General features: G+C 45.4%; 1 protein-coding gene across 1 annotated transcript in view; it reads left to right on the top strand.

Moving 5' to 3' along the window:
- The window catches only part of PPP1CC (protein phosphatase 1 catalytic subunit gamma), a 76875-nt gene extending 52510 nt beyond the window's left edge, over positions 1–24365 (top strand). Inside the window, exons 4-7 of the mRNA XM_029571053.1 lie at positions 7885–7989; positions 20967–21190; positions 21840–21974; positions 22445–24365. Of these exons, the coding sequence (XP_029426913.1) occupies positions 7885–7989; positions 20967–21190; positions 21840–21974; positions 22445–22534 (554 nt within the window). The 3' untranslated portion in view covers positions 22535–24365. The remainder of the gene's footprint in view (positions 1–7884; positions 7990–20966; positions 21191–21839; positions 21975–22444) is intronic.
- The last annotated feature ends 1407 nt before the right edge of the window (positions 24366–25772 follow it).

Raw genomic sequence — 25772 nt, 5'->3', positions numbered from 1 at the left:
TTCTTCCCCTGGTGCGACACAGAGGTGAGGATCCTCTCGGACAACGCCACCACCGTGGCCTACATCAATCGTCAAGGGGGGACAAGAAGCAAGCATGTCTCCCTCGAGTCAACTCCCCTGATGGAGTGGGCGGAGAGCAATCTCATCCGGATAGCGGCCTCTCACATCGCCGGGGTGGACAATGTTCAGGCGGACTTCCTGAGTCGTCAACAGCTAGACCCCGGCGAGTGGGCGCGCTCCGAGGCAATGCTTCTCATCGTCCGTCGTTGGGGGACTCCACGCCTCTCTCTCATGGCGACCTTTCTCAACGCTAAGGCTCCATGCTTCTTCAGCCGCAGAAGAGCGCGGCGCGGAGGGGGTGGATGCCCTCGCCCTTCCGTGGCCATCGGATCAACTGCTCTAATTGTTTCCTCCTTGGCCTCTGGTCGGCATGGTTCTCCGCAGGTTGGAACATCATCGAGGGACTGTAATTCTCGTAGCCCCGGAATGGCCCCGTCGGCCATGGTTCGCAGATCTACTTCAGATGACGGACGGCCCACTTCGCCTGTCCCATCTTCCTCATCTTCTGCGTCAGGGGCCGGTATTTTTCGAGCAGGCAAAACTCTTCTGTCTTGCGGCCTGGCTTTTGAACGGCGCCGTCTCCGCCACAGAGGCTACCCGGAGACAGTGATCTCAACGATGCTTCGTTCCTGCAAGCCTTCGACCTCCGTCGCTTACGTTCGAGTTTGGAAGGTCTTCGAAGCCTGGTGCTCCAACCGCGGGGTCCAAACCATGGAGGCGACTGTCCCGCCGATCCTTAATTTCCTACAGGATAGTCTGGATAAGGGTCTCACCTATAATTCACTCTAGGTTCAGGTGGCGGCCTTGAATGTCTTGGTACAGAAGGACTGTTCTCTACCCCTTCAGCCGGATATCGCACATTTTCTGAAGGGTGCCAAACACCTACGGCCACCGGTCAGGGATCCTTTCCCTTCTTGGAGCCTCAACTTGGTGCTGCGAACGCTATCGGGCCCTCCTTTTGAACCCCTGAGTGGGTCCTCCCTCAAGGACCTGACCCTCAAGACAGTTTTCCTGGTAGCCATCTCTTCTGCTCACCGGATCTCAGAGCTCCAAGCCTTGTCCTGCTGGGACCCTTATCTGCGTTTCTCCGACTCCGGGGTTTCCCTTCGTACAGTGCCATCCTTCCTACCAAAGGTGGTCTCGGCCTTCCACGTCAATCAAACAGTGGAGCTTCCAGCGTTCGCTCCAGAGGAACCCTGGTCTCACCGGCTCCTGGACATCAAGTGTGTGCTGCTCCGTTACCTGGAGGTTACCAATGACTTCCGGGTATCGATCATTTGTTTGTCCTCTGGTCAGGACCGAGGAGAGGTTCTCAGGCATCCAAGACGACTATTGCGCGCTGGATAAAGGACGCCATCTCATCGGCTTACATTGCGGCGGGGCGGGTGCCGCCTCGCAGCGTGTCGGCTCATTCCACGCGATCCCAAGCGGCGTCCTGGGCGGAATCTCGCTCAGTTTCCTCCCAGGAAATCTGCCGTGCGGCGACGTGGAAGTCGTTGCACACTTTTTCCAGACATTACAGACTACACCTGGCGCCTCAGTACACGGGTTCTTTTGGTGATCAAGTTCTCCGAGCAGGTCTCTCAGGACCCCACCCGGTTTAGGGAAGCTTGGGTACATCCCACTGTCTGGACTGATCCAGGTACGTACAGGGAAAAAAATTATTCCTTACCTGCTAATTTTCGTTCCTGTAGTACCATGGATCAGTCCAGACGCCCGCCACTAGGGGTTTCATTAGGTCCTGCTCGGATTCTTCCAGGTAACTTTCATTCTGTTTGTCTCTGATTATTGTTACTGTTCACAGCCCCTCACAAGTTGACTGTTGGTGGTCCCGTTGACCGTTTGTTTACTTATCTTTCTCTGTTCCTTTTTGGGGACTGATCTGGATCCAAAATGTTGTGTTTTGCTTTTGGGCTTTGCTATGCGTAATACTGAGCTCCAGCAGAGGGTGCACTACTGTATATGCTGACGCTCTCAAATTCTGTTCTGACTCAGTCTGCTGGTCGGGGGATATAACCCACTGTCTGGACTGATCCATGGTACTACAGGAACGAAAATTAGCAGGTAAGGAATAATTTTCTTTTTTCCTTGTCTCTTCTGCCTTAAGTGTGTGCCTCAAGCTGCCCAGATGAAATTCCAGACATAGAAGTGGGGAGGCAGCCCCCAGTAGAAGGGATGCTTTGCATCCTGACGCATAAGCAGAGGACATCAGTGGTCTGTCGAGCATCAGCCTAATAGTCATAGAGAGAAGGTGTACTCAAGCTTTTTCATGGTGGAGGAAGATTGCCCTGGAAATGCATGATGACCAGCAAGAGATTTGTACAATGGACACCATAGCAGCTAGAGCCAAATTTAGTTGGGACTGGAGGGAAGAGAGGAGGCGGGAGGTAAGGGGGAGCTTGTCGTTTTTTGTTTTGGGTTTTTTTCTTCCCTATAAGTGCATGCAAGACAGTTCATCTGTGGTATTGGAAGGGGAGTTCGGTTGGGTGGAGGTGGTCTGGGATTTGTGGTAGGAAGGGCTCATTTCCCAGTATGACTTACATTTTGGGAAGAGGATTAGAAGTTGGGGGTATCTAGGTATAGTATGCAAATTGTTCATAGCTCTCTCGCAAATTACATCCAAACAGATTTTTCATCTGGATGTTTTGACATTGTCTAATATTCCTTCTCTTGAGACTAATCTTTCAACATGCAAGGAGTGAGCACTCCTATTAAACATAAGTGTATTTTAGACTATGAAGAAATGGAATGTGAAAATAGTATGTTCATGTCACTCAGCTTTGTTTCAGGAGATGGGTGGGGCAAGCTTTTTTTTTTTAAATTTAAAGATTTTATTGATCAAACTTTCCAATAGAACAGTGAGAAGCAATACAAAAGCTACTTGTGTTTTATATAATTCATTTTCATTTTTTCATTTCATTTAATAAAATTTATTAATCTCCTAACACTAAAAGGCCTAGGCGATATACGTAATATACATACATAATAAAAAAACCAAACACAAGTAACACAATCAAATGTGTAAGGTTTCATAGAAACCATATCAAGTTATCAAAAATCTAACATTAGAGACTTATCCCTACAAGGAGATTCACTGAGTAACATTCCTTATGGTAGATCTAACAGGGAGATTCAACAAACACTCCATGAGTTCACTTTAACATATTAAAGACATTCACATTGGTAGCACACTATCGCTCAGTACCAATTGCCGACATCTACTAGGCCGCGAAATGGAGCTCTCTTCACACATTTGCAGCCCTCTACTACTTAGATAAGGAAGTCCTTCAAGACTCTGCCTTTGGCCAATCTGTCTTGAAAAACTTTGTTCCAGTATAATCCCCAACTCCTTCCACAACCACCTGCTGTGATTTCAGGTTATTGGCACACCATAACTGGTGCCAATAGCACCCCAGTTATGGTGCCTGCTCTACGAGTTGTCTGCTATTGGCCTGTTGTAATATGAGTCAGCCTGTAGCTTGCTAATCACCCGTATGTGAGGACTACCATTCTCCTTGTCCTGGGAGAAAGCAGAGTTGCTTACATGTAACAGGTGTTCTTCCAGGACAGCAAGATGTAGTCCATACAAAACCCACACCACACCCCACCCCGCGGAGTTGGGTCCACTCACGTTTAATATCTTATCTTTTGCTCGCGCTTTTTGCTACAAACGAGACTGAAGGGAGACCCCTGTGGACACAGGTATCATGGCATGCTGGGCATGCTCAGTGTGCCAGTCAAAAGTTCTAGAAACTGACAGAAAAGTTTTCCATGATAGGGCTTTGTCCAGTGAAGTCACCCATATGTTAGGACTACATCCTGCTGTCCTGGGAGAACATCTGTCACAGGTAAGCAACTCTGCTTTCTCTATTTTCCATTACCCATCTCTGGGAAGGCATACAGCCTTGGCGGGGGGGGGGGGGGGGTGGTTTACAAATATTTATTTAAAAATTAAGGAAGGATCTAGGGACACTGGGTTCTTTGCCTGTTGCTCTGGCTTCCTTGCCAGTAGTCTAGACATTCTTCCTTTATAGCAGGTGATTGAAATTATGAGGATGTGTGGTCTGTCTGGCAGCTGAGGAGTGGGGAAATTCCAAGAGTAAAGACTGGTCAAGCAGGACTCAAAGGAAATTGAGGTGTAGTAAACTTACTATTTTGTCACTAGTGCTTTCCTTATTGAAAAGAAATCTGAGTACTACTAGAAAAGCTTTGATTTCTTAGCTTGAGCAGAATGTTTTCTGCTGACTCCTGGTCAAGTCCTTGTAGCATAATGATTCTCATCCTATTCAGGGTACTGCCTAGTCAGTCTGGTCTTCAGGATATCAAGTATGAATATACAGTATATGCACTGTCTCAATTGTATGCAGCTATCTCATGTATATTCTAAATATACCGAAAACCAGACTGGCTAGACAACATCTAAAGACCAGAGAACTATGGCTAATAGTGTGCGTGGGCAGGTTTTATCTTGCTGGTCTTGTGCTAACAGGATATAAATCTATCAGTGGAATGGCAGGTGTTTACCAATTTTTATTCCTTAAAAATAAATGGAGTCTAACAGCATGTGTCAGGATTTCTGTTTGGGGGAAAATAGGTAGGATCAGCATTAGAAAATTTCTTCTTCACTGAAACGCTGATGAATGTATAGTATAGTTTCCCAGGTGAAATGGTAGAAAAAATGAAGTGCAAGAAAGCCAGCACTGACTCACACTTGGCAATAATGTCTTCACAATAGCTTTGCATGACCTCAAAACAGCATCCAAAACTTTTAGTTGTAACAGACATCCTGCTCTCAATATCTCAAAGGCTACTACTCACTTGATTCGGACTCCCAACTTCACACACTTCCAAATTTGTTATAAATTTGAAATAATAAAATTGTATACTTTTCTCTTATGTATTGTATTTTAAATCATTTACCGGTATATTCTTTCCCACCTAGACAAGTAGTTCAGGGTGGATTATGACTTTAAAATACAGAATTTGACAGGCATAACAAACAAGTCATAAACTAAAATTGATAACCCTGAATTAATAAAACTAAAACAAATGTTTCAGTATCCAAAGGCTTGAATAAAATGCTTTAAGCTGCACAACTTCATAATTGCAGTAGGTACAACATTCCAAAGATTGGTCAGATCACTGAAAGACTGCTGCCAATTTGAAACCAATGAACATCCAGCAGGAGAAGGAACTGTCTTAATTTTTTCTTCTGTTTTCCTTCACGTAATTGCCTGTTTGTAGCATACAGCTTTTTTTTAAAAATAGAAACTTGATTGTAGAACATACAGCCTTTCCAGTTAGCCCATCCACACCAATTACTCAGTGATAGAGATTGCAGAGCTAACATAGATCTCCTGTGCTTATCCCATGCTTTTTTTGAATGTTTAGATCTTGAAGTCTGTCTCAAATGCTTTAAACAAAAAACATTGTAGCAGCCATCCTCAAACTGGATAAGCCAGTCCAGTCACCTTTTGAAGGTACAGTTTCCAGAATTTTACAGGGTATTCCAAATGAGTTCTCATCAGGGACTTATACTAAGGCAATATTACTTTTTTTTTTTTTTCTGCTGACCATCCTTCCTATGCCCCAAGCATCTTTCTGGCTTTTGCTGTCACCTGTTTGGCCACCTTGAGATCATTGGATACAATCACTCCCCTAGTCCCACTCTTGATTTGTGCTTAGAATTTCATCCCTATATGGTACCACTCACTTGGGTTTTTGAGGATTTAGCCTAAGCTTTACATGCTACTCACTAACCCAACTTTAAGCAGTGAGGGAGAAGATCACCTTGGTAGAAGTTTTGTCAGCATTAGTTATACAAAAATGTTGATCTAAATGGAAAACTACTATAAAATTAGTGTAGTTGGAGGTGAGGAGAAGAAAAAAAACATTTCCTGTTGAGACTTTGCTACTAAACCCTACCGCCTTGCTGTTCTGCTGATCCGGGGGTAAAGAGGAGCTTGGCCCTGACAGAGGAATTGCTGCTTCTGGCCGGTGATGTCATCTGGGAGGGACCGGTAGGGTTTAAAACCAGACCCTCCTGCGGTGCACAGCTGCCGCCGGCGCACTGCCCAAGCCACGCACGCCTAAGGGGCATGCAGCTTTGACTGATTCTTCTTGAATATTAAAGTATAAGAAAATACCTGGATGAATAATTTGGAGTGCACATGAGTTTACAATTTCATCAGTATCTCCTTTCTCCTTAAGTTTTAAACTTTTGGTGTTTAGGACTGTCTCCTCGTTAGCCTCCAATCCAGGAGAGAGAAAGCACTACAGAGACACGCATTAAGAAGATCATCTGTTGGCTTCTCATTTATTTACTTAATTATTGAGGCCGCATACTAAAAGGAAGGCACGGCTGAGGGAGGTGTCTACATCATCCCCCTTGCCAATGGCCTTGCAGCTGCCGATATCCTCCTTTTTTGCAGCAGCTGATATAATACCGGAGGACATAGCCGTTGTGGGGTCTGCTTCTGAGCGAGGGGCATCCCCACAGGCTGAGAATCTCGTTGAGCCCTGGTGCTCCTAAAACTCCCTCTCCACCAAGTAAGTCAGATGAATCATGCAGATACCCCTGTAGTGGAAAGGGGAAATGCTGATATAATTAATATACCTCTAGAAAATAGAGTAGAGAACCGGCTGTGGGGGAAGAATGGAAACCAGGATTGGAACTGGAGATAATTTCTGCAGGTTTTTGAGGCACTATTAATATGGATTTATTGTGGTCAGCAATTAAATCCCTTGAGGTAGCAATTATAAAAATGTCCCAAAACATTAAATTTGGAAAATTCGGTATTAATGGGGAAAAATAATCTGGAAAAATAGAGAAACCTTTGGCAAAGGTGGAAGCTGTACAGAAGAGTTTAGTTAAATCTGAGATAGGAAATGAAAAGAAATTTGAATTTATAGAGAACTTGCTGAAATATGTAAACTTGAGGGTTCTGAATTTTCCTGCTCAGAACTTAACTCCTGCAATAGATATGTTAAAAGGGTATCTGCATTATGTGTTAAAAATTCCAAAGGAGTCTTTACCAGCTTTTGCAAAGGTATATTATTTACCTATGAAATTAAGGACAACAAAAAACCAGCAGGTGAATTTACAACCCGAGAGTAATAAAAATTTGACAGCGATTTTAGAGACCTCTATAGACACAGATATTTCAACTAGGGCTACTTATAGCCTCCTTTCTTTTTCCAACAGAGAGATATATCTTAAGATTATTTTTAAGAAACAGGTTGCAAAAATTTCATGGTCAACAAATATGGATATATCCTGATTTAGCGAGAAATACTCAAATTAGAAGAAAGGAGTTTGAGATTGAAAATGGAAGTGATAGCTAAGGGAGCCAGATTCCTGTTAAAATACCCATGTAGATGCGAAGTGAATTATTTAGAACATAAGTGTTTTTTAATGAGGTTACCCAGCTCCAGACATTTTTGGATTCCCATCCCCCATTAAACACAGGTGGGTTAAGAGCTAGAAAGAGAGAATTCAGCTGCATTCTCTGTTGACCAAAGGGATTATTAACTTTTTTCCCTTTAGCCTTTAATATGTTTTCATTTCCTTGTGATCGCTCAGTTATATTGTCTCTTCTGGAATTTCTTGTGATAAATGCAGATAAATGTCCATTTAAGTTAAATATCTTTAATTTGATAAAATATTTGATATCTGTATACAATTATAAAACTTTTGGATGTTTTGTAAAGTTTGAAAATGCAAAAATAATAGTTTCTCACCCTAATAGTGAACTGTAAACTTGTTTTCAATTTCCCCTGAATTCATTTCTGTAGGATTTAGAAATATTATTCATTTTTTTGCAGGTAAAAGAAGGTACAACATTAAGCTATGGAAAACCTTTACAGATTGCTTTAACTGTTTACCAATAGCAGCCATTGTAGATGAGAAAATATTCTGCTGTCATGGAGGTAGGTAATGCCTTTTACAGCTTTAAATCAAGTTAATACGTTAGCATTCAGACAGGTTAATCCACACCAGGGGATTATGCACCTCTACTATCAAATGGAGACTGAGTAAAGCTGGTGTCATGATAGATAAGCCTGCCCCCCCCCCCCTCAGTATTGTCAGTCTCCAGCAGATGGTGGGGATTGCTTAAAAAAATTTGTTTTAAAGAAAACTAATCTCCCCCCCCCCCCCCCCCCCCCCCCCCGCTCTCCTGTGGTGATCCCTTATGGTCCCTCCCTCAGTCAAGTTTATCCTGAGGTGATTAAGAAGATAAGAAATTGCCATGCTGGGTCAGACCAAGGGTCGCATCAAGCCCAGCATCCTGTTTCCAACAGAGGCCAAAACCAGGCCACAAGATCCTGGCAATTACCCAAACACTAAGAAGATCCCATGCTACTGATGCAATTAATAGCAGTGGCTATTCCCTAAGTAAAATTGATTAATAGCCATTCCCTGTACATACCAGGATCAGTCCAGGACACCTGGGTTGTGACTCCGCACCAGTAGATGGAGACAGAGCAAAACTTGTGGGCGGAGCCATATATGCCCCTGTGCCAGTCACAGCCCCTCAGTCTTACTCTGTCTCCAGTAGATGGTGCAGGTGCGGTCACAGCCTCTTCCCGCCCTGGGTCTTTTTTTAGTCAGTCAGGGTGGTTTGCTTTTTTCTCAGTGCTGATTAGTTTGAGTTTCAAGAAATTTATTTTAGTTTGGAAAGTTTGAAGGAATCCGGTCCGTCCTGCCTCCCAGGGGGGTTTGAAGGTCCTGAGGGGACTATCCCCCCCCTGGTTGAGGCCGCTGCCAGGGCTGAGGGCCCGGCTGAACTAGTGGCAGCATCGGGGGACACCGGGGAGCCCGGTTCACTCACCCCCGCTGGAGTAGGACCTCAGGACCGAGGACAGCGGCAAGTACAAAAAAAAAGTTTGTTTTGTTTCTGTCGGCTCTCCGTTTTCTTTGCGCTCCATCTCGGGGGTTCCTCGGGGAGCGGCTGGACGGGGGGGGCCGAATCCTAATTTTTTTCTTCAGTTTTTGTTGTCTGTGTTTTTGCCGCGTTTGTGCAAGAGGTTGCGGGGGTCGGTCTGCCGGTCATGCGGCCCGGCGCGTGCGCGGTTTCTAGGAACGGACTCTGTTCTCCCTGCATCTCGGGTGGAGAGGGACCGTCCGGGACGAGTCGGGGGTGCCGTTCCCGCTCAGCTCGATCACCGCCGCGTGTTGCTGCAGTTTCTGAGGCCTGCTGCGCCCTTCCCGAGTAGCGCGGGAGTGGCGGCCATTTTAGGGACAGCCCGCAAAATCTCGCGGGAGGCTGCCGGGCCTAGCGACATGTCTCCCGCGTTTTCTTCACAGAGAAGGCCATCGGGAAGGGGCGCACCGGGGGGGGGGCTGAGTCCCCTGTGCAGGCCAGTGCGAGTGAAGATTCTTCGGACTCTGGGTCCTCATTTTCCTCAGACTTTGCCCTGTTGCGGCGCAAAGCTTAAGCTTAAGAGACGCTGGCGCAGGGCTGAGAATTGTTCCTGCGGAAGGGGCAGGCAAAGCTAAGAAGAGGAAGACCAAGAAGGTCCCAGGCTTTTCCCCAGCGCCGCTCAGGAGGACGCGGCCGCCGAGAGGAGTCCCTCAAGGGACGGGCACAGAGTCCTCCTCGCAGGAGGAGGTGGATTCGTCCGAGGAGCCCCGGGGGGGCCCAAAGGGATAGCAGAGGCTGGTTCCGCCCAGCCCGGAGCGGGTGAAGGGACACAAGTCGTCGACGGGGATGACCCGAAAGTGGTTCGGCTGTTCCAGGGAGAGGAGCTGTCCCCTCTTATCCCGGCCATCCTTCAGGATCTGGGGGTGGAGCCCCCACCAATAATGTTCCTGCCAGGAGCCAACATAGACCCAGTGCTCTTAGGTCTCACTGGCCTAGCAGTGGCCTTCCCATTCCAATGTTTTTTCGTCATTGGATATCCTGTTTCGCGAATGGGATACACCAGAGTTAGGGCTGAAGGTCAGCAAGGCCATGGATAAGCTCTAATCGCTGCCAGGAGGACGTCCTGGAGCTCCTACGGCTCCCCACGGTGGACGCGGCGGTGTCGGCATTGACGAAGCGGTCGGCGATCCCGGTCACGGGGGCCACGGCTCTGAGACGTTCAGGATAGGAAGCTGGAGGTACAGCTTCCAAACATTTTGAGGTGTCAGCCTTGGGAGTCCGTGCTCCCATCTGTAGCATCTTCGCCATGAGGGCTAGTCTGCGCTGGGCCCAGGTCCTCCAGGCGAATGCAGCTCTGTCAGTGGAGGAAGCCACGCAGGCGGGCCGGCTGGAGGCGGCGATAGCCTATGAAGCAGATGTCCTCCACGATCTCCTTCGTATATCTGCTACATCCATGGTGTCGGCCGTCTCGACACGCTGCCTTCTTTGACTCACAATTGGGCGGCGGATGGATCCTCCAAGGCTCACCTCGGAGCGCTACCATTCAAGGAGTTGGATAATTTAACAATTTCCCTTGGGGAAACCAGGGTTTTTACACTGCCTGAGGACAGGTCCAGATCTCGGTCCTTTTTCCCTAGCAGGGCACTTTTCGGGGAAACAGAAGATCGCACCCCAGAGGTCTACCGGGCCTTCCTACCGGTCGTCATCTTCCCGGTCGCAGTAGCAGCGGCGGGATTCGGTAGACAAGGGGGTGCCCTGTCGGGCTCGGGGCCCAAGGCTTCCCAATGAAATACAGTTGGTTCATCCCTCGCATCAACCTCAGGCCATCTTTCCAAGCGTAGGGGCGCGGTTGACGTGGTTCTTCGAGGACCGGGCCACAATAACATCGGATCAGTGAGGAGTCAGCGACATAATACACGGCTACGGTCCGGCAGACAAATTTCTGGTGTCACCCTGCAAGTGTTCAAAGAAAGGGACGGCAGGGCAAGAAACCCGGTGGCGCCTGGAAAGCTTGGGAGCCATCTCCCCCGTACTTTCCGATCAGCGAGGCACGGGCCGTTACTCCATTTTCTTCATCGTGCCAAAGAAGGATGGCACGTCACGGCCAGTTTTAGATTTGAAGGGGTAAACAGATGTCGTCGCATCCCACTCTTCCAAATGGAAACAATTCAGTCTGTGATTGCCTCGGTGTTTCAGGCGAGTTCTGGCCTCTCGGGATCTCACGGAAACGTACCTCCACGTGGGCATCCTGCATTCTGGACAGACATTATCAATTCCGAGCTCTCCCTTTTCGGCCTCGCAACGGCTCCTCGCACGTTCCCGAAGGTGACGGGGGTAGTGGCGGCACAGCTTCGGGAGGTTTTCCTGGGGCACCCCTCCCTGGACGATTGTCTGATCCGGGCCAAGTCCGAGGATCGATGTCGTCTGGCAGTCGCCAGAGCCCTCCATCTTTTGCGGTCCCGGGGCTGGGTCGTCAACCTCAACAAGAGTCAGCTAGTCTTCACTTAGTCCTTGGAGTACCTGGGAGCCCTGGTCGACACAACACAGGGCGCTGTGGTTCTGTCCGGAGAATGGGTGCGCAGGCGGCAGTGTCCAGTGAGCCGGTTCCTATCTCTTCGACTACCGCTGGTTTGCGATTCCCTGACGGTTCTGGGCTCTGGCATCAACGATTGAGGTGGTTCCCTGAGCTTTGTGCTTCTACGGCCATTACAATCAGCCTTCCTTTCCCGATGGCAGCTGGTGTCGGGAGAGTTCCACCTATCGCTTCCACTCACGGCCCAGGCCAGGTCCAGTCTTCATTGGTGGTGGGATCCGGACCACCTGGCTTGTGGAGGATCCCTCCTGATTCCCAACTGGACGGTAGTAACCACGGATGCCAGCCTCTCCGGTTGGGGAGCAGTCTGCCTGGGCAAGTCCGTACAGGGCCGGTGGTTCTTACGCTCAATCACAATGGTCCATCACCAAGCTAGAGTCCAGAGTGGCTCGCCTGGCGCTACTGTCCTTTCTGCCGTTGATACGGGGAAAGGCGGACCGTGTGTTGGACAAGGCGGACCGAGTGTTGGACTAAGCGATTTTCCGTAGCCGACATCAATCGCCAAGGCGGGACACGGAGTCTACTGCCAGCGGAAGAGGCGCAACTTTTGATATCCTGGGCGGAACAACATCTCAGCGACATTGCAGCGTCTCGCATTCCCGGGGTCGACAAAGTCCAGGCAGATTTTCTCAGCCATCATCATCTGGACCCCGGAGAGTGGGAGCTAGCGGATGAGGCGTTTCTCCTCATCTGCGAAACGTGGGGAGTGCCTCACATGGGTCTGATGGCCACATGGCACAGCGCGAAGGCTCCGCGATTTTACAGTCGGCGTCGGGAGAAAGGGGCCGACGGAGTCGACGCGTTGGTGCTTCCCTGGCCGACGGATGGCTTGTTCTACGTGTTTTTCTCCCATGGCCGATGTTAGGTAAGATCCTTCGGCGCACAGGGTTGCACCCGTCCAACGTGTTCATGGTGGACCGTGGTTCGCGGACCTCATTCAGTTATCAGTGGATGCTCCCCTTCGCCTTCAGGGGTTGGCGGGGCTCCTCCGCCAAGGCACCGTCTGTTGGAGGATGCGGATCATTTTTGTCTCGCGGATCACTTTCTCGTGGCGTGGCTTTTGAGGGAAATCGGTTGCAGAAAACCGGTTACTCGGATGCGGTGGTGTCCACGCTGTGGAGGTCCAGAAAGCAGTCTACGTCCTTGGCTTATGTCCGAATCTGCCCTACTTCCGCTTCCGTCCCCGAGTTCCTGGCGTTTCTTCAGGCTGGTCTTGCCACAGGACTAGCGTGCAGTTCCCTCTGAGTCCAGGTTGCGGTGCTTGCTGGCGAGGTAAGGTTCGTGGATCCTCCCTCGCCCTGTTTCCGGATGTCTCACGTTTTCTTCGGGGGGGCGAAACATCTCAGTCCTCCATTACGTCATCCGTGCCCGTATTGGAATCGGACCTGGGTTCTTTCCTCCCTCTGCGCGACGCAGTTTGGGCCCTTGAAGCGGTCGACTCTTAACGATCTCACGTTGAAGACTGTATTCCTTGTCGCCATTGCTTCGGCACGGCGGGTTTCGGGCTTGCAGGCGTTGCCCGGTAGGGAGCCATTCTTGCGCACTTCCGAATCGGGAGTCTCTTTGCGCACAGTCCTTTCTGTTTTGCCCAAAGTGGTGTCGGCGTTGTTTTCACTGTTGAGCTTCCCGAGTTCCCGGTAGGAGATTCCTCTGACCCGAAATTGCAGGAATTACGGCACCGGGATGTGCGGAGGTCCCTCCTTCGCTATCTGGAGGTCACCAATCCTTTTCGAATGACGGATCATCTCTTTGTTCTGTTCGCCGGTCCCGAGAGAGGGGCCGCGGCTTCCCGGGCGCCGATCGCCCGTTGCCTCAAGGAGGACATTGGCTCAGCATACTTCGTGCAGGGAAAGCCTGTGCTCGTGGGTCTCAGGGCTCACTCGTCACGATCCCACACTGCGTCTTGGGCGGCATCGTCTCAGGTGTCGCCTCTAGAGATTTGTGGGACAGCTATTTGGAAGTCATTACATATCTTCATTAACCATTACCGGTTGGATGTTCGGGCTGCTGAGACCGGGGGGTTTGGAGATAGGGTACTCCGAGCGGGACTCTCTGCTTCCCACCCTCGGTAAGTTGGCTCTGGTACATCCCAGGTGTCCTGGACTGATCCTGGTACGTACCTGGAAAGGAAAATTAGTTTCTTACCTGATAATTTTCGTTCCTGTAGTACCAAGGATCAGTCCAGGATCCCGCCCGCAGTGCTACGCTAAAGTTACAGAGAGTCCGCTCATCGTTATTTTTAGTAAGCTGCCCCTAGTTTATTTGCTCGCTCGGTTGCGGAGTCTGGTTCCTGTAGGGGTGTTGGATTTATTTCCGTTTCATTAGCAAGTTTGTATAGTTAGCTATGGTTGCCTTATGGATTTTCTACTTTGACATTATGTATGACTGAGGGGCTGTGACTGGCACAGGGGCATATATGGCTCCGCCCACAAGTTTTGCTCTGTCTCCATCTACTGGTGCGGAGTCACAACCCAGGTGTCCTGGACTGATCCTTGGTACTACAGGAACGAAAATTATCAGGTAAACTAATTTTCCTTTAATGGACTTCTCCTCCAAGAACTTATCCAAACCTTTTTTGAACCCAGCTACACTAACTGCACTAACCACATCCTCTGGCAACAAATTCCAGAGCTTTATTGTGCGTTGAGTGAAAGAATTTTCTCCGGTTAGTCTTAAATGTGCTACTTGCTAACTTCATGGAATACCCCATAGTCCTTCTATTTTCCGTTGATAAGCAGGGCATTTAGCCATGCATGCTGGGTGACATCATCCGTGATGTCACGAAGACAGAGCTTACTCTTAGCTCGAAAGAGCTTTGAAGTGCGCATGACCTCGGGTTCCTGTGCTCCTCAAGCTTCCCTTCAGTTTTTGTTTTCTGCTGGTTAGTTTTTGAGCACTACCCTTTGGTTTGGCCACTGTGCCCAGAACCTTCTCCAGGGTCATGGTGATAGCAGCACTGAGAGGATGGCATTCTGGTCCACCTGTACTTAAGACGATTGGCTAATTTGGGCGAAGAGCATGAAAGACTTAAGCTTCACGCAAGGTGGTGATCTGGCTACAGGAACTAGGTTGGATGATAAACTTGGCCAAGTGCATTCTGCAGCCATCCCAGACACTGGAGTATCTTGGTGTTCATTTTCAACACGAAGCAAGGCAGGGTGTTCCTGCCTGAAAGCCGCATTCAGAAACTGACATAGGTGCAACTATTGAGAAACAATACGTCAGACGCTGTGGTCTTATCTACAGATGCTTGGGTTGATGGTAGCCACCCTAGAGGTGGTTCTGTGGGCAAGGGCGCATATGCGTCCATCGCGCATTCCTTTTCTAATAATTCCCAACATTGTTTGCTTTGACTGCCGCAGCACACTGCACCGACTATTTCAATGTGTTATCCACTATGACACCTAGATCTCTTTCTTGGGTTGTAGCATCCAACTACGCACAGTACCCTCCTTCCTCCCCAAAGTGGTCTCACACTTCCACCTTAACCCAGACCATCTCACTACCAACGAAGGATGGCTTGAGGAATTCGGAAGAAGCCCGTAGTCTACGCCACCTCAACATCGGCAGACTCCTATCCAGATACCTGGAAATGTCGAAAAACAGACCACCTTTTCATCCTTCACAGCGGAAAGAGACAAGGGGAAGCGGCCTCGTGGGCAATCATTGCCCACTGGATCAAGGAAGTCATCAAGGCCGTCTACATAGAAGCAGGCAAGTCACCGCCTCTACAGGTCAAGGCCCATTCTACCAGAGCCCAGGCAGTATCCTGGGCAGAAACTAGAATGCTGTCACCTGCCAAGATCTGCAGGGCGGCTACATGGTCCTCCATCCATACCTTCTCCAGATTCTACCATCTGGATGTTCAGGCTCGGGAGGACACGGCATTTGGTTCGGAAGTAGCTTTTATACATCCCATTGGTCCTGAGTCCATCTGCTACACGCCAGGAAATGGAGAAATTACTTACCTAATTTCGTTTTCCTTAGTGTAGACAGATGGACTCAGCATCCCACCCTTGGCTGCCGTCACGCATGGTCTTTCAAATGATACAAGAGTAAGCCACGTTTTCATTTACCTAGGGCATCCACCCATCCGGGTGTCGACGCTTTCCGGTTGAGTACACTGGCGGTCTCCAGCTATAGTCAATCAACCAGATCAAGTTAATCAAGTTTTGAACGTTAACCAAGTTATGAAGTTATTCAAGTTAAACAAATTAATAAGTTAATCAGTCAGTCACACATATATCCACAATGCTTTTCAAGGAGAATACTGAAGAGCTGCACTTCCTGCAGGGGTATATGTACTAGGGGCTGATGTCCGATTGAAATCTGATTCGACTCCAACTGCTAGCAGGAGTACACTATTACCCATTGGTCCTGAGTCCATCTGTCTATACTAAAACGAAATTATCAGGTAAGTAATTTCTCCAATTCCAACTTTTTTGGAACTTCAAAGGGGATTACATTCAGGTACTGTAGGTATTTTTGTCTGCATTTTCCTGTCTTTAATTTGTGGTCCCTTATTTTGTATTAGGTAATGGTCTGTTCTGTTTCTGAGGTGAAGGATTCTGCTGGCATGTTTGTCTTGTTTTTTTCCAGTAGGTGTATTGGTGTTCTAGCACCTATAGTAATTTGCAGTGCTGCCACTTCCCAGGTACAGTTGCTGCTATTTGAATCCTGGAATTATGATTTGGCAGGTTTCTATATAGGTTCTGAATGTCTGAAAGGATTTTGTTACTTTAAAAAGTTTCTAGCAGTGAAAGATGTTTGTGTGGCTGAGATTCTAGTATTGCTTCAGTTTTTTTTTCTTTTTTTTTTTTTTTTTTTTTGTATGATGAGGTTGGTGTGGGCCTGTCTCTTGGGGTGTGTATCCCTTTTGGGTGGCTGGGGAGCATCTCATCCTATCCCATGCCTCACCTCAGGCAGCAGATTCCTTTGAGTCGATCCTGATGGCCAGCACCAGTTACCAATAAAGGGGCCGATGCAATACCATGCACAGCTTCTAGTGCACGGTTTAACACACAATTGGATGCACATTTTGGGGACACGTCCATAACCCCTGATGTAATACGGGGATTATCTCATCCAAATCACCTCGTAGCTAATAGCACTCATCACATGTAAATTCCACGTAGATGAGGCTGTTAAATAATCCCCACAATACAAACAATTTCCCAAATGGTCAATGCGCCCATTGCAATGCCAGGGCTGGTGTAAAGGCATGCCACACTCAAGGGTGCACTGAAAAAGAAAGGAAGATTTTTCTGTGATTCCTCCTAACTAGGATAACCCAAAAAAGATTTAGGTGAAAATCTTTGGAAGAAAAAATTCTGGATGCCCAATATACACACACAAGATACAGTCCAGGCCATGTATTTTGTACATGTATATGCCAGTAGTGAGAGATAATGGATGCTCCTAGATTGAGCATCCATTTTCCCAACCTGCACTGACAGCTGCCTCTCCTGGGTGCCCAATGCTGAAGAGGTGCTAGGGATGCGCAATCTTCCCTACCGCCTCCTTTTTAGTGTGACCCCAACTTAAACATTACATCACGCACCCAGGAGAAGTGGCTGGGTGCACATTCGGAAAACAGATGCTCAACACTGAGTGTCCGTTTTCTGTACACAAATACTGCATCTGTCCCAAAGTAAAGCTCTGCTCCTGTTCCTTTTTTTTTTTAATACTTTATTAAATTTCTTAACATTTTTCTAATGAAATAAGAATAGTGGGGTAGATTTTATAATTTTGCGCGAGCACGTACTTTTGTTCGCGCACCAGGAGCAAACAAAAGTACGCTGGATTTTATAAGATACATGCGTATCTTATAAAATCCGGGGTCGGCGCGTGCAAGGGGGTGCACGTTTATGCAACCTGTGCGCACTGAGCCCAGCGCACGCTGCCTGTTCCCTCCGAGGCCGCTCAGATTTCGGAGCGGCCTCGGAGGGAACTTTCCTTCGCCCTCCCCCCGCCTTACCTTTGTTGCACAATTTACACCTGCTAAAAGCAGAAGTAAATCTGCTGCTGGCGCGCCATCACCCGACCCGGGGGCTGGTCTGGAGGCCTCAGCCACGCCCCCGGGCTGGCACCACGCCCCCAGGCCCGCCCCACAACGCTGCATCATTTAGGACATGCCCCTTTTACAAAGCCCCCGGGACTTACAAGCGTCCTGGGGCTCTGCGCGCGCCGGCGGCCTATGCAAAAACGCGTGCAGGGCATTTAAAATCCGGCCCATTGTGAATTACATCAACAAAGTAGGCAATCTTATTATATAAGTAAAAGAAAAAACAAACAATATCACCAAATACAGTCCACATTATGGGAAGCACAATCATTAAACAATATTCAAGAAAATATCCAACTGATAATTCAGGAGATATATAATATTTTGCCAAACTATCCAACTTGGAAGCTGCTATAACCCTATCCACCTTTTATCTAGAAGGAAAGTTTCCAGATGACCAGGGTCTGAGAAAACAAATTTATTCTTTTGAAATGTGATCAAACACTTGCAGGAATATTTGAGGAAGAAAGTAGCCCCTAAAGTCAATACTCTCTGCCTCATTGAAAGAAACTGTTTCCTTCTAAGTTGTGTACTCCTGGGAACATTTGCACTAGTTGACCACAGAAGAGTAAACTTGTATTTTTAAAGTATTCAAAGCACAGCTGAGGTTTGTGGAAGCCTTTCTGTTGGAGATTGACACCACAAGATGTAAGGGAGAGAAGACTGCAACCCGGAAGAGCAGGCAAACCAGCTCCTGCCCCTTCCCCCTGTTGTCAGCTGGGGGTGAACGCTGTGCTATTTAATTCAAAGCACAGCCAAAGCCGCGTGCCAAAGGGGCACGCCCCTGGGAAAGACTTTGGAAAAAAGATCCTCTCCATTTCTATGGGGAGAAAAAGGAAAATAAAGATCTTGGCTTCTACACCTGTGGTAAAGAAAATGAGAGGACCAATGGATGATCATCTAATAAGGAGGGTGAGTCAAACCTCTAGAGAGGCTATCCCAGATATTACATTCTCATCTGGGGCTTCTGTGAGTCCTGCCCAGAGCCAAATATCCAATCCACCCTCTGGTAGCAATGGGGTTAGTGAGGTTGAAACTTCCCCAAAGCTGATGACTTTAACATCTATTAATAACAGAGGGAAAGATTTAATGGATCAGGCATCAGAGGCCAAAGCGGCAGATGAAAGTAATACAGCAATGTGTGCAAGTAACTTGCCCCTTGAATTAGATCTAGAGAAGTGACTGAGCCTGAAACTATTACCTTGACAGATGTGTGGCGAGCTGTTATGAAAATGGAGAGATTATCTCAATCCATGTCCCAATCCACCAATTTTGCTTTAGAAACTAAGAACATTAAACTATGGAAAATGTTTAGAACTGGAAACTTCAAATACAGCTACAGCTATGCAAATAGTTTCATTGCAGACATCAGGAACTACTTTTATTAAAGATTCATTGATTAAATATAAACAAATAGAAGGATTGGAAAATTCTATGAGAAGCAAAAATTTGCGTCTCGAACTTTCCTATCACTAGATTACTTTCAGCACAAGAATTATTTAAAAAATGTGAAGGAAATATTGTGTATATCTATTTGCTTATATCAAAAATTTACTATGTTACATATTTAGAGAGTTGTGGCTGTAACAGATGGGGGAATGGATGTTCTTGTACCTGATAGCCCCAATTTAACATCTTTTTTGGAGGCTTCAGAAGATAATATTCAAACTAGAAATACTTTAAAAGCTCTGCTTCTGTGCTAGGTGGTCAACACTTTAAATTGTCTCCCACAACTTGCATCAGCAAAGGCGAACTCAGTGTTGCTCATATTAGCATGTCTAGATAATTTTGGGCCTGGTCTTTATTGATGTCAGGCTGGGGAGGCAGCTCAGAGGATTGGTAACATGGCAGCAGCAAATTTTCTGATCTACCATCAACTTCAACAGTCACCCTATGCCCCTATCCAGAATTGTACACAGTATTGCAAGTGAGGTCTTGCCAGGGAATCACCTCCCTTTTTCTGCTAACCATTCCAATCCCTATGCAGCCAAGCACCTTTCTGGCTTTTACTGTCATATTCTGATATCTAAACTGGATATAAAGGGAACAATTCTCTACATGCCCAACTGCAAGGTCCATGAGCAGTTTTGTACACTTGTGTACCTTGTAACTGAGTTTCAAAGAGAAACTATCCGGCTAGCTTCTTTTTGAAAATTAGCTAGTGTAAAGTGTACCCATACAAAACACATGTATTGTATATGTACTTTGTGCAGGCATCCAGTTGAGAAGAGGGATGAAACAGCATGTAAACATATATTGGACATATAGTGCCAGATACAAAAAGGATTGAATTAGCCCAAGCCGAAACTTGTCAATGTCAGTCATCGAGGCTTCTATAAATTGAAATTAATTCCCTCTAACTGTGGGACACCAGTTGCAGATCTCCAAAAACATATCCAGATCTTTCTAAATATGATTGGCCAAATGTGTGTAAGAACCTTTGTAGAAAGATGACATTTTTCTATAGGGACGTCCCTTCATCCAGGAATTATATCAGAATCAGCCTTTTTTGAAGATTTAAGTGATCTTAGAGGGATCAAGCTTTCTGACTGCTTTCTCTGTCCACTTCCTCCTCTTCAAGTTGGGGGACGGGACAGAAAGTTCTCTGCAGGCTGCTTGTGAGGGGAGGAGCAGGAGCAGAGAAAAAGCTGACACTGAAGGTAGGCAGTTCCTCTGCAGCTTTGTTTAAAGGATAGAATTGAGAAGTGTTAAAGCTTTCAGGAATGTTGATTCTGTGGCAGATTGTAAAATATACAGCAACAAGCTAGCTATGTAGTTTTCTCAATTGCAGGAGGCTAGGGGTACTGCCTATAGGGTCAGTTTGTATAGTGCAGTTTAAATGTGCTTTTTCCAAATAATAAAAAAAACAGTAGTTTGGACAACCTCTTAGTATGTTATCCCCTGTATCTCTTTACTAAGTTAGTGCCCACTCCTTTATCCTTCTAACATCTTGGCTGACCTTTTGAATGATGGATGCCCAAAACTAAATGTTGTACTCCAAATGTGGTCTAGCATGCTTTTCTTTTAATGTTTATCTTAATGCTGGTAAATACGGTAACTTTAGGGATGTGTGTGTTAGAATATAAGGCCTAACCAGTCTGCCCAGTTTTCTTTGTGTTAATGCCATATACCTCAATTGATCTCTAGCTTTCCATTCATTTTTCCTCAACTAGGTTCCTGCTTGCTTATTCTATGGGTTCTGGATGTGTAAAAATAACCATTGTTCTAATGTCCTATTTAGAGGACAGCCTCTTAAAAATGTGGGACATAATGGGCTAAGCAAGTATATAGACTTTCAAATGAAGGTGTTCTATGTCTTATGCAGAGTAGAAAAGGGGGGCATTGATATGATAGCTGATAAATCCTGCATTTGAACTTGTAACAGGTTTATCACCAGACCTTCAATCAATGGAACAGATTCGACGAATTATGCGTCCCACTGATGTACCTGACCAGGGTCTTCTTTGCGATCTCTTATGGTCAGATCCTGACAAAGATGTGTTAGGATGGGGTGAAAATGACCGAGGGGTGTCCTTCACGTTTGGAGCAGAAGTGGTTGCAAAGTTTCTTCATAAACATGATTTGGATCTTATATGTAGAGCCCATCAGGTAATGACTTCTAGATTTTCAACTACACTTTGCGGTCTCTTCTGGCCCTTTCCTTTTTCAGGAGAAAGTACATTAAATTGTAGCAGAATACACATTTCAAGAGGTGTAGTCCCTTTTATAAAAATGGTTCTCGTTTGTATGTAATCTGGCTATATTGCTTCTATTTAAAAAAATATATATATATTTAGCAATTTTTAATCCATTTATAAGCAATATAATTTAACATTTTCAGAGTACTAAGATTGGGATAAGTTAAGAACTCTGTGCTGTTTTGCATATTACTACTAACAGCATTGAGATGTAAAATCGATCTGGTTGAATAGCTCATGGAATGGTTCATAGTATAGTAATGTCAAGTCATCAGTGTCTAGGGTTAAGTAATCACTTTTTTTCACTGCTCTTTGAATTGAAGTTTCAGCTGCAAAAACTAGTCTAGGTGTGCATTGGAAGGTTTACATCTTACTGCCTGCCAAAAAGTTAGGTAAACTTTGATACTGGGAATTAGTGACATGCCACAAATTACATTTTAACACATGCTTGAGATGCCTTGGATTTGCTGCTTTAGAAAAGTGAATTTGAGTATCTATTTCTGAGCATTTTAAAACTGTAGAAAACTAATCTAGTTCTTAATCTCATTTTCTCTGTGAAGGTGGTTGAAGATGGATATGAATTCTTTGCTAAGAGACAATTGGTAACTTTATTCTCCGCTCCAAATTACTGTGGGGAGTTTGACAATGCGGGTGCCATGATGAGTGTGGATGAAACGCTAATGTGCTCTTTTCAGGTAAAGTATATAATACCTTTTGCAGAATAGACATTTCTTTTTCATAGACTGTCCTGGGAAACCAATTCATTATGCACAGAAGCAAGGAAAATCATTTTACTCATCAGTAAAATTCACATGAGCTTTTTTATGTGATACTAAGGAGCTTGATTACTGATAACCAGTTTCAAAAGTAGAGAATGTGCGAGGGCAAAGTGTGCCAGTTTGAATACAAGGCAATATCCACCCATACTAAATGCCTACATTTGGAAGTGCTTAATGCAACAATAATACTTAAATATAGTGCCCATACCAGAAAAATGAAGTTTCTACAATCGTGTGGTATCATGAGATGTTACTGCTTTCAAACTGTAAGTATATGCAGATCTTTACTACATCTGCCAGTCTTTCCTGACTTAATCGGTGAAAGTGCTTAAATTCTAAATGTGCAGCATTCTGTTAAAAAAAAAAAAAATGTTTTATTATTGTAGATTTTGAAACCTGCAGAGAAAAAGAAGCCTAATGCCAGCAGACCTGTAACGCCACCAAGGGGTGTGATTACAAAGCAAGCAAAGAAATAGACAATTTGATGTTGCCTGGTTGGACTTGTATTATAGTATATAATCTTCATTTTTAAAAGAAAAAAAAAGCAAACTTTGTGTAATGTGTACTGGTCAGCTTGCTCAAAATAGATTGTGTTTGTGGTTTTATAGTTTGATTTAATGAATGGCATTTGCTGTTTATGACAGCAAATTGAGACTGATTCTCTATTGCCTGCTCTGTCCTCTCCTTGAAAGGAGCACTTTTAAAAGATTCTGTAGTTCCTTTGATTTTGTTTACCTGATGTCAGTGTTACAACTGTACACACCAGAGGGGACTTATCCTCCATCCTTCGAGGCTGCTGTACAATCCAAATGTATTTCTTTTTCCTTTAGGACCTAAAGAGGGCACTAGTGTGCTGCTGAAAGACTAGAAGTTTCATATTGCTATGATTTGCATTCTGTTTATACAAACCACTGTGAACAATTTATTTTTTTTACTTTAAAAACTGAAAGGGATTGCTTTTCTTTTTAATGTTGTCATGTACACACTTGTTGTATAGCTCAGTATAAGAAACACCCTCAATTCTGCCAGCATCACTGGTTTGTATATTTAATTGAAACACATTTTCCCATTCTATACTTTAAATGACAATTAAAGCCATTATTTTAAGTGTGTGCTATTTCTTAACTATTTTACAGTTAATGTGAATCCAGGAAGCACTTTCTCATTTCCATGTCTTCCACTTGAGGCTAGTCTCTTCTGTTAATAGTTACAAGACCAATTTGGTTTCATAATATGTAAACTCTGCTATTAAAGTACATGTATGAATTAGCTTTACAAAGTGAAAACTTCAAGCAAAATTTGCTCGGTGCTGTGGGTGAGGTCATACCTGTAGATGGGTTTACAAGAAGAAGTCTGGAGTATCAACATCCAAAGAGCCAGACCAGTATGCCATTCTCCCTTCCCCAATCCTAGCTAAGGGACAATGGTATATGCAAGGTATCAAAGTAGTTAGCTTTTATAGCATTTGTGAAAATGGGAAAAACACATTGTGAATTTGACAGATTTGATGAGTGCCAAAGAGAAAATAGTTGGAATCCTGGGATTAAAGTACATAGCTACAAAACTGTATGTTGAGATAAAGCTAGAAGTCCCTGCAGTGGAAAAATGGTCTAATCCTCAAAGTATAGGTAACAGTATGTATATGTTATAGGTAAGGACTCTGTATGGTAACATCCCTGTTCCATTCTTTTACTCTGCTTTCCTAAAAATATTTTGCATAGCCTTTTTGAATAGTATTTGGAAGCAAAAATAAATCAATTTGGTAAGATAAGAGCTAAACATTTTGGTTTACTCAAGCAAGTGGTAAGAACAGATGTACCAATCTAGTCAGAATCTGAGGTTCAAAATAGAACCTTCCTGAGCTTTAAGCATTTTATCAAATCCAGCCTGTTTTATTCAACTCTAAAACAGGGATTATCAGCTAGATCTACAGCTAGGTCTAGTTTTCATGCTATCAATGATTTATCAAATATTTGCATATCTATGGACAAAAGCTAGTTGCACCCTGAAAACCAGACCTGTTTGCAGCTGTCTGGGGAGTGGTGTTGAGAACACCTTACTCTAAAATTAGCATTTTAAGTTGCACAGTTTCAGTAGAAATGTGCTTTTCTTTACTCTGTACATGCCTTTGTTAACTAATTCTGGAGTTGTAAAGTGCAAATGTGCCATTTTACTGGAATATCTGAAAGATGGCACTACTTTCAGACTGAAGTCAGTAGGATAACTTTTGTTTGCATTAATTTGCAGCAAGAAGGGTTTTCTTGCATATCATTAACCCTAATAAAACATGTACAGATGTGTAAGATGCTCCATTGTCTCTGGGTTAATTGTTAGGTTAGAGTGTTCTGATTGTAAGAATTGTCTTCATTTCTCTATAACAGTGTAAAGGATTTACATCAAAAGTGGGCATTGATGTTTGACATTATACTAATGGGTGTTATATGAAAGCTGTTCTCTAATACTAGACACCTCATTGTACACAATCATGTAATCGTTAGTTGGTATACATTTTCTGAATATTTTTATATAAGTCCTTACTGCCACCTTCTGTTTCTGCTGGTCTGTGCTGTTTAAACCAGTAAACGTTGGAGGAATATTAATTTAAGAAACAGGTAATTTATTACTATAGTCAGAACATTAGCCTTCACAAAAAAAAAAACCTAAGGTCAGTGCAAATACACATTTGATAGTTAAAAACCGATTTAGGAAAGGGATAACTTAAATTCTCACAGGACAAGCAGGATGGTAGTCCTCACATATGGGTGACATCACAGGATGGAGCCCAATCATGGAACACTTTTGTCAGTTTCTAGAACTTTGACTGGCACCCACTGGGCATGCCCAGGATGGCACTAACCCTGCAACCAGTAGGGATCCCCCTTCAGCCTTTTTTCCACGCAGCAGTAGCCACACGGGTTAAGGAGCTCTACAGAGATTCCTGACAGGAATTTTCCTCATGGAATTACTTCATAATTTAATACCCCACAGGGGTCCCCCTATTGAATTTTCACTTCCGGGGTGGTCCAGTAAGTTTTTTTTTTAATTTATTTTTTTTTACCTGGTTCCGGTCAATTCCTGTTGGGTTCGGCCCTCGCAGCCTACTGGCCGTCAACCATACTGCGGATAAATATTTTGAGGCCATAGCGTCGGGGTTCAGTCAATGCCCCGACTGCACTCACACAATGTCCATTACAGACCCTCACAAGGTCTGTATAATGTACTTAGGGAGCAAGCATGATGTTCTTACTTGCACCAAATGTGCCCTAATGACACCAAAAAGTCACAAGGCTAGAATGGAGAAGATGGAACTTCTCTTTTGGTCACTAGCCTCGACATCGTTCGAGCTGACAGTCTACGTTGCGCCATTATCGTGCACCGTGGCAGACACCCCCCCCCACCCCCTGTTTCTCCTTAGGAAAAGGACCGAGGAGATTGAGAAAAACATCGCCATTGACACCGTAGGTCTCAGACCATGGACGCAGGCCAGCCCTTGACGTTGCCATAGTCTAAGCCACCGCCGAAGAAAGCCAGTCTAGAAAAGGCACTGTTCCTTTCTGTGTCCGGGTCACCGAGGCAACTCTCACCTGGATAGGTGATAGGAGCCGAGATTCCACCTCCAACGGTTGTCCCTCCACCTCTTCTGGTTCTAGGGCTGCATGCTCCACGTTTCTGAGAGTAATTGGATCAGATGATTCAAGAGGCCATCTGCAGAGC

The sequence above is a fragment of the Rhinatrema bivittatum genome, chromosome 11 (assembly GCF_901001135.1).
Source record: "Rhinatrema bivittatum chromosome 11, aRhiBiv1.1, whole genome shotgun sequence".
In the NCBI taxonomy this organism is placed as follows: domain Eukaryota; kingdom Metazoa; phylum Chordata; class Amphibia; order Gymnophiona; family Rhinatrematidae; genus Rhinatrema; species Rhinatrema bivittatum.
This window is presented reverse-complemented; position numbering and strand designations above follow the sequence as displayed.